The sequence below is a fragment of the Anoplolepis gracilipes genome, chromosome 16, assembly GCF_047496725.1.
Source record: "Anoplolepis gracilipes chromosome 16, ASM4749672v1, whole genome shotgun sequence".
Taxonomy (NCBI): Eukaryota; Metazoa; Arthropoda; class Insecta; order Hymenoptera; family Formicidae; genus Anoplolepis; species Anoplolepis gracilipes.
The window spans coordinates 7,814,128-7,824,292 of NC_132985.1; the positions used below are offsets into that span (position 1 = coordinate 7,814,128).

The 10,165-nt window shown below is 31.0% G+C and overlaps 1 protein-coding gene across 1 annotated transcript; it reads left to right on the forward strand.

Moving 5' to 3' along the window:
- Window positions 1-904: 904 nt before the first annotated feature.
- LOC140674774 (uncharacterized) lies at window positions 905-1,450 on the forward strand. Its single transcript, XM_072908543.1, has one exon. It carries the CDS (start codon window positions 905-907, stop codon window positions 1,448-1,450), a length of 546 nt encoding a protein of 181 aa, XP_072764644.1.
- The last annotated feature ends 8,715 nt before the right edge of the window (window positions 1,451-10,165 follow it).

Below are 10,165 nucleotides of genomic sequence, written 5' to 3' on the forward strand. Positions count from 1 at the left end.
GAAAATAGGGGCCAATCTGAAAATTGCCGAAAAAAGTAATTTTTTGAAGCTGTAAGAGAAAATTTCTTGAGTTACTCAGTGAAGTTATTACTTACGATTTGGTTTGCAGTTATTTCTGCCCATACATTTATTGCCCAGCGATATTGGAAGGCGTGTTCTCGTATGGCATACGGATTTTCATCCATCCATATCAAAAAATTATGCCTATTAAATATACCATTTGGCGTGAAAGTGGCTTCGTCGATCCACAAAATTCGGTCGGGAAAAGAGTTATCCCGCCGACATTGTGCAAAGTGTGACGTCCCGCCAAAAAAATTTCAAATTAAATTTTTCAAAATATAAATATACCGCTAGAAATATTAACACATGCTATAATATATACGTATATATCTCAAATTCAGCTTAATAAAATATTTTTTCGAGCAAAGTATTATATAGTTATTAAATTGGATATTGCTTGCTTACATAGAAGTGTTAACAGAATAATGCTGACCCTTATCAGTAAAGAAATCACATAATTGCAATCATTAGACTACTATATATATTGATTTTCTAAATAGAAGCTGAAATTCTTCCCATTAAAATATATAGAAATATATGTTACCATATTCTGATATTAATCAGAATCATTGAAATTCAATAAATAGATTACGCGATTGTAACAGAAATATTTTCAAAATCATTATATTAATATATCAATACCAAATCATACTAAAAATCGCTTTATCAATTTCTTAATTATTATAATGAAAAAAATAATAATAAAAAAAAAAGGAAATATTATTTAGTAAAACATACATTAAAAGGGAATGCGCACATTATATTCAAAAGATTAGACAGAGTTAAAAAGAGTTAAAACGGCCTAACCCATTACTGGATCCTCACGGCGGGGGCGTATTCTGACATGTATCGAATGCGCGTGGCCTGTCAGGAGGATCCGGACCCGAATGTAAGAAGACCCCTGCCACCAAGAGTCATGGCGAGGCTCAGGCTCCAGGCTCGGCGGCGCAGGTTAGCCGAGTGGGAAGAGGGCCTGTCCAACGCAAGGACAGGTCTACGCGCTGTCGAGGCTATCCGCCCAGTCTTAATTGACTGGGTGGACCGACGACACGGCGCCCTCGATTTTAGGACAGTACAGGTGCTTACGGGGCACGGTTGCTTCGGGGAGTACCTGCACCGGATAGGAAGGGAACGGTCGACCGCTTGTCATCATTGTGACGCCCCGGTGGATACGGCTGAACACACCCTGGCCGAGTGCCAGGCGTGGGAAGGGCAACGTCGTGCCCTCCGGGGCGCCATAGGGGAAGAGGTCTCCCTATCTGCCATGCGAGCCATGGTAGATGGGGAGGACCAGTGGAGGGCGGCCGCCTCTTTCTGTGGGGACGTCATGTCCCGGAAGGAGGCGGCCGAAAGAGAGAAGGAGGGTTTTAGTGGGTATACCCGACCATAATTAATTGGTCGGGTGAGTCCCACATACCCTCTGGGAGTCCCCGCTCCCAGGGGGATGCATAAAGCATTTCTCAATGTAAAAAAAAAAAAAAGGCCTAACCCATTATCTAGAATTAATTTCATAATAATATGTAAATCTACATGGAAGATTCTTTTCTTAGTGCAATTGATGAAAAAGTAATAATCTAAAAGCATAACGTATGACAAATATTACTATATACATATATATCTATATATACCTATATATACAGGGTGTCCCCGAATTGGCAGATCAACTCTCGTGGGTAGATAGAGCGTGTTAAACTGAAGAGAAAAATCTTATATCATTTTGCTAAATTCGCAATAATTAATGAGATATAAATTAATAAAGATCGGCCAATATGTGTCAGGATAAGCGCACGGCGCGAAGAAGCCTCCTACTTGTTATTTGATACTAGGTGCGCGGCGAGACAATAGGCGGAGCGCTCTATAAAGGACGTACAAAGAACGTACAAAGGGCGTACTTAAAGAGACACGTACAGTGCGTTCTGCGTTTATGTCTTGCCGCGCGCCAAGTATCAAGTAACAACTGGGAGGTTTCTCCGCGCCGTGCGCTTATACTGGCATGGATTGGCCGATCTTTATTAATTTATATCTTATTAATTATTGCGAATTTAGCAAAATGATATAAGATTTTTTTGTTCAGTTTAACACGCTCTATCTACCGACGAGAGTTGATCCGTCAATTCGGAGACACCTTGTATATATATATATATATATATAAAAGGGAATTAGCCTCCTATGCTAAAGTAAAACTATAAGGAATCACGATAGACAAGAATTATAAATTTATAAATGACAGTAACAAATTGCAATAATTAAATCTTCCATCTATATGGAAGTATCTATATACTATTATAGTATCTATATACTATTATAAAAGTAGACATGTCAATAAGAAATATGTGATACAACAAGAGAGAAAAATTAAAGGAAATTTAAATACAAAAGCATAATTAATAAGTGAAAAGAAAATAAGAAATATTAAGATATAATAATTTTGAGAATGAATATTAACTCTTGCTATAGCTAAATTAATAAGTTTCTCTTGCTGTAAAAAGAATTATAATATAAGAGTGCGAAATTATTTTATAATACAAAGAGCTTTTCATTCGCATGATGACGCAATAGGCGGCGGCGAGAAAGACTCAGTGAAACCGAATATTATCCTTATCTATTGACGCAGAGACTCAGTGAAACTAAATATTATGTCAACGCAGAGACTCGATGAAACCGATATTAGCTTATTTTTCGACGCAGTGACTCGACGAAACTAAATATTACAGCAACGTGCTTTTGATATTCACCGCTGAATATCAACTTAAGATTAAGAAGAGCTCGCCGCTTCTGACGTCTTCGAAGGCGGAGAGTTCCCTCACCAAGATCAAGAATTCATCTCCATCCGGACGAAGTAGCCAACCCGGGAAATCTTGGATCCACCGGACGCCTAGAGGGAGGTGACTTCAGAGTGGGGACGGACCGCAAAGCGTCAGTCGAGCTTGCGGATAGAATCAGTCACCAGTCAATCTTTATCCTAACAAGTCACATTAAAAATCTTCATCCGGTTAAGTCGCCAATACCCCTTCAAACCGTTAACTAACATCTCTCCGAAACGTTTAGTCCGAAGTCGTGAAAAGTCGTCTCCGAGTCTTTATTCACTGCGTCCTAAAATCAAATCTTAACTTAGTTTTTCTCAGCTATTTTGTATTGTCAAGATAGATCTTTAATAATACTTTACTTTTTCGTCTTCGCGACTCGTCTTATTTTATAATTCATATCTGTGACTCACTCTATTTTATAATTTAGAATTACTACTTTATTGTTAATTAATTTCCAATTTCTGGTACAGTGCGGTTGTACCTTTTGCTTTCAAATTGTAACCAACATTTATAATCATTACTTGCAATCTCTGTAAAATCTTCAAGCTTTTAAAATACATAGTTGCTTATTTCACAATATTCACAAGTATATTCACGCATACATTATATATTTATTTACAATTATAGTTTTATATTTTTATTTTATATTATAATTTTAGTAACAATTTATAAGTTTTATTTTTAATTATTTTAGATATTTTAATTTATTAATTTATTCATAACCATTCTATCATAAACATTCGTTTATTTCAATAAAATAAATAAGTTCTTTCATTATAGTGAAATAACAGCCTACGTCAGTTCAATATTTCAAATTAAATCAACCGTAAGAAATGGTAGAACAACGCATCTTTTTAATTTTATTATGAGCAACGATGAAGTTACCATCCAAATTGCTGCCTGGAATGATTTAGCCTTTAAATATGTAGACATAATAACTCAAACAGAACAAGTAAGATATATTTATATAATATTAAAGTAAAGTTTTTTTATATAATATTATATAATATTAATTATATATTAATTTATATAATTTTATATAATATTACATTTAAATATATTTATATAATATTATTTATTATATTAATTAAAATAAATTCTTAAATTGTAGGTTTATACTTTACAAAAAGTGGTACCTAAAATCCTTTCGAGGAAAGAAGTTTTACATAATGCTTTGTTTCCATATGAATTATTAATCCGAAGTTTCACTACTATCGTGTCTATTGGTATTTATAAAATATCAAAAGAAATTGAAACAATTTCTTTGATTAAAATGCATAATGCCAGAACAAAAAGTGGTTCAATAATAGGTAATTTGATATCATAATGTCTCTCATATGTCAATCGATATATTTAAATTCAAACTTTTTAATTATCCAAAATTAAATTTTCATTTTTTTTCATTTTTAATTGTGAATTTAATAATAATAATCAAACAATAATAACAACGATATCAAATGTAATAACAATAACCAAATATAACAATAATTTAAAAAATTTAACTTAAGCCACACTTGACAATAATCTTGATAATAATCCTTCATAATATGCAGCATTGATATCCCAGCACTGATAATAGAAATAAAAGGGATATATTCTACAGATCATATTAAGATAATAATGTCTTATAAACATGTGTCCGCAAACGCATGCCCTTTGAGTTACAGCCTTCTAAAGTTTCCCTAAAACTTTAATTTTCTTTACACCGTCGTAAATTTGGACTTTGAATTTTATGTAACTCGGTATGTATATGTATTTGTGTGCATTTTATTCATTTCTTGTCATCAAAATTATCTAAAAAAAAAATTTTGAAGGGGAATTTAATAAAGAAAGCCTATTTTTCAATGTATCAAAACATATCTAGATACAATAAATTTAAAATATGTTAACATTTTATAATTTAAAATATTAACATATTTCAAATTTATTGAATCCAGACATAAGTTTGGACACATTAAAATGTAAATTCCCATTATTAAATTTCCCTTCAAAATTTTTTTAGACAATTTTAATAACCAAAAATGAAATGAATAAAACGCACAAAATACGTATACATCCAGAATGTCATAAAATTCGAAATTCAAGTTTCAACAATGTACAGAAAATTGAAACTTTTTGGAAAAACTTTACAAGATTGTAACTCAGAAAAGAAGCGTTTTCGGAAATATGTTTATAAGATATTTTTACCATAATTTGAACATATATATAGAATAGAATATGCTTCTTTCATTTCTACTATCAATTCTGGCACACTCTGTATATTTGTTTTCATAAAAATTCCTAATTATATGAATTAATTATTAAACTATTTTAATTTTATTTACAGAAATGAAGCAATGTAAAAATGATTTTTGAAAAATCATCTAACAATTTTTATATCGGAGCGATTACAGATGAGTATTATAAACTGTCTGTTTTGATAACATGTGATGGAGAATTTGAACTTCACTTATGATTCACCAATTAAAATAACAGAAAAATACGAATGCCTGAAGATAAACCTCCATATCTTTCGGTTTCGTCAGTAAAAAATGTAGTACAATTAATTGATGTGGAAAAAATGTCATTTTTGCAAACCTTAAATAGATATCATCCTATCCCATAAATTTTAACACCAAATTATCTCCTTTACGAAGAGACAATTTAGCGTTAAAAATATTAATATTTTATATATTTAAGTAACATATTTTACATATTTAACTAACATTATATTTTAAATATTTAGTATTATTATATGTATATTTTATTTCAAATATTTAGTATTATTATGTTTCAGTTTCTCGTTCTCATTTGCAGTTAACATACATATGTATATTGATATAATGTTACAAATAAATTCAGAAAAAGAATAAATATAAATGATCTTTAATTAAATAATTATCTCCATAATTTTTTATTCAAATTCTGAATTTCTTTCTAACTCACGATTATAAATTATTCATTTATATTATACTTATTCTTCAGAGTATCAGTAATACAGTCATAACAATTTGTTTCATTTCTTTACTTAAATAATATAAATATTTTTTATGTATTTATAATTCTTCAAATATATATATATATATTTATTATATAAATTGAATGATTTATTATATGAATGAACAACGCGATGGACACCTTCTTTCAGGAAACAAAGTATATAAGTTCATCGCGTCATTAATATTTCGTCATGCTTCACCGAAAATGAAAATCATTTCAACTTTTTCTGCAGTGGTAAGGTATTCCATATTTAACTTAAAGTTCACTATTATAACTGCAGAAGAACAGCGCGAATACCGCGATTAGCGCGATAAATATCTATCGACTAAATATCCGAGAGATCTGTAGCGACAACTTCTGTTAATATCGCGCTGTTCTTCTGTTTACAAAAAAAATCGAAACATTTCAACCGCGCAATAGTGCTTCTTTTGTTGTGTGTTTGTTGTGTAAAATAGAGGCTATTATTTTGAGCATTTATTGTGATACGTTTATTTTATTCGTTTCGAATAAAAATCGGAATTACTTCGTACAATATCTCCGAAAGTAATGATTAAATAAAAAAATGTTTCGGACAAAAGTTAATTGTTTTTTTACATAGAATATGCTTCTGCCATAAAAAATATAGGTTTTCATTTGAAAAAACAAAGTTGACCTTGAAATCACCTTGAGGACGTTCACCAAATGAAAAAGGAATCATGCCAGTAAAAACTCGTCCTCGAAATTCATTCGACACGTGTTTCAGCGATTTTTGTTTTTCCTCTTTATTTTCGAGTTACTTCGATGTCTCAAGTTAAATGGGACACCCTGTATATTGTAGCGCTTTATGTGTAATGGCTCGCAGGATGGTGTCCAAATAGTGAAAGAAGCTTGACTGTATATGTGGTGTATTCCTTTATTTGTGCTATTATGTTACAATTAGAAACAAACGTGATAAAACTTTAAAATATGTTAGTACAATGGATTCAAACGTTGAACCTTGGATTTATCCAATATACTATCCACATGGTATACAAGATTGGCACGATAATATTAAATAAATCAATGGAAAACGTATAACTAGATTTATGTACATTCAATATCGAATGGCTTTACGTGACAATATCAATATTTTATTAATGGGTAAACGATTATTTCAATAATGGCTTGTTGACAACTATATATAAATAGAAAAGAACTATAAATAGAATAAATAGAATATAAATAGTATAAATAATATAAATAGTATAATAGAACTATAAATAGTATAAATAGAATAGAACAGAATTAATTAGTGTAAAGAAAATAAAAAACAGTTGAGAGTGGAAAAGCATCAGGGACTAATCGATTATTTAGAAAAAAAAGCGATTGATGCTAATGCTCGTGTTGGACGAGTAATATGATTCTTCCATCGACATTTATTGGTTCACCTCGAAATATGATGCAAAATTATCAAGATGCGATGGCTATTGTTCGTAAATATGGTAAACCAGATGTTTTTATTACAATGACTTCTAATCCAAATTGGTTCAAAATTGAAGAAAATTTATTTCCAAATCAACAACCTGCTGATAGACCTGATATTTGTGCTAGAATGTTTTTAATAATCCAGCTCCCTCCAACAAAAAAACGTCAACGGGGAATTCTTAATCCTACTTTACAGTTCCGTATTTACCGGATTTAACGGAACAATTCAAAAACTTTTTCAAAAACATGGACATTAAATTGTCGTATTGCAGTAAAAATAAACTTGACAGATTTATTAAAGTGCACAAGAGTTCGGTTCCAAATTATTGTAAATCCAATGTGGTCTATAAAATCGATTGTTTAGATTATGATGCTTCATACGTGGGACAAACATCAAGGATGTTAAAAACTAGAATTTCTAAACATAAATCTCAAATTAACAGGAATATCCGCAATTTTTCCGTCGTGACTAATCAAAGACTGTTGCATAGCCACGAGTTTAGCTGGAATGATGTGAAAGTGTTAGATGAGGAACCTTTTTATAGTAAGAGATTGACTTCTGAAATGCTTTTTATCAAAAGACAGAAGAACGGGTTAAACCTTCAAACGGATACCGAAACTTTTCCATTGCTATATAACAAGCTGATAAATAAACTTCCCAAAAAATTAAAGATTAGAGATCCATATATATATATATATATATACTGACTAACGAAAGAATTTTTGACAGTAATAGTTTGACACTCTAACAACGTTTTCACTCAGCTCACCTTCACTTTTAAAGTATAGTTGCGATTTTTGACATTGTAAGTAGACATTTATTTTACGTAAAGTTTGGTGACTTGATATATCGATAACCATTTTTTATCATCTACAGGATTCCTGTGGTATTGCATTCAAGTCACTAATCTATTAAGCATATTTTGATCTACTCTTTGTGGCTCACTAACTACGAAGAAACACATGCATCGGCTATATATATTATAACTATTAGTGCGAGTTTAATAATGCTTTGATTATTTTTATTCTGTCCATCGCGTTACATACTGGACTGATTCTGTTTTAGTATTTTTCTAAGGATTTTTTTAGTTAGACCTCAATTACGTATTATAATTGTTTAATTAATACTGTTCGTTAAATTTTTTTAAAATTATTTTTTAACTCCTAATGTCGCCATCTATCTCAAATGAGATATTTATCGACTTGTGTGATAAATAATATTTGTCTTGCTAAATGTGATCTCAGTGGATCACTTCTAATTATATATATTGATTACATCAATTAATCATCTAATTAAATCTTGGGAAATTTTCTTCTTAAGTCTTCGAGTCATCTTTTCTTTCATTAGTTTTGATGTTAATTCATTTGAATGCTGGCCAAGTCGGTTACTGTAATTTCTGCTGTGTTGTCTAATCTCCTCTTTAATAGTCCTAATGTTTAAGATCCTTATGTAGTGTCCTGTTTGTGACGTACCATGGAGCTCTGGTGATAATCCTGAGCGTTTTAGATTGAAATCTTTGAAGAATTTCAATATTGGCGTTAGAAACAGTACCCCAAAGTTGAATACCATAGGTCCAGACTGGTTTAAGAATACTCTTATACAAAAGGATTTTGTTTTCGAGAGTTAACTGTGATTTACGTCCAACAAGCGTTTTAGATTGAAATCTTTGAAGAATTTCAATATTGGCGTTAGAAACAGTACCCCAAAGTTGAATACCATAGGTCCAGACTGGTTTAAGAATACTCTTATACAAAAGGATTTTGTTTTCGAGAGTTAACTGTGATTTACGTCCAACAAGCCAATACAGTTTGGAAAATTGGAGTCCAAGTTGTTTTCGTTTCGTAAGAATATGTTTTTTCCAGGTAAGGCGTCTGTCCAGATGCATGCCTAGATATTTTGTTTCATTCGACTGTGGAATTGGGTATTGTCACGTAATACCAGGGTTGCTCTTGTCACGTGCTCGCTGTCACGTTTCGCGATCCACTGTTATCATCCACCTCAGTGTCAATACCAGGGTTGCTCTCTATTTAGGTTTTTAGGGCAACCTGTTTAAACCGGCTATACTCAGGGAGTCATCGAGAGCTAAGTCTTGACCCTTTTGATAATCAGGAGATTTTCTTTACTGATCGGGAACCACTACAATTGAGGCTTGGTTCATAAGCTCAATAATAATATCGTCTAAATTATAAATAATGTTTTCTTTATTTTCTTCCAAAAATTGTATTAATATTTCTAGTATAATGTCAAGTTCTTGGGAAGTTTTCTGTTGTATTTCAGCGTCGGTTACTTGTGGTTTCATTAATTATCAATTTATTTGAGGCTAATATAGAGAGATAGAGATAGAAAATTTTATGTTTGTTGTGTGTACGTATTGAGTATATTGTAGATATTGAAATTTTAAATTTCTATAATCAATGATTCTTAGACACCCGGTATATAAGATGTATATATAGGGTGGCTTTAAAGTAGGATTTTGTCCTTATTATTTAGTAATGACTGTTAAGAATTATCCTAACTTATTATTTAAGAAATTTTATAACTCTTATAATTAATTCATTTAATTAATTGTTATAGAGACTGATTTGGAGAGGCGAGATTAAGGACAGATTATCACCAGTTCAAGTCTTTTATAATGGAATTGGTCCGGTCTTCTCAGGATGAACCAGTAAGAACTATATATATATATATATATATATATATATATATATATATATATATATATTAAAATTATTATCTTAGCATGTCACTTGATTGTTTATTTATAAATAAATTGACTCGGTTTTATTATAAATTGAGAAAAAAGGGATGAAAATTTGTCTGTTTTCTTCCTTATTTTACTGTTATGACAGGTCTTGTGATAATGGGATTTCTGTTA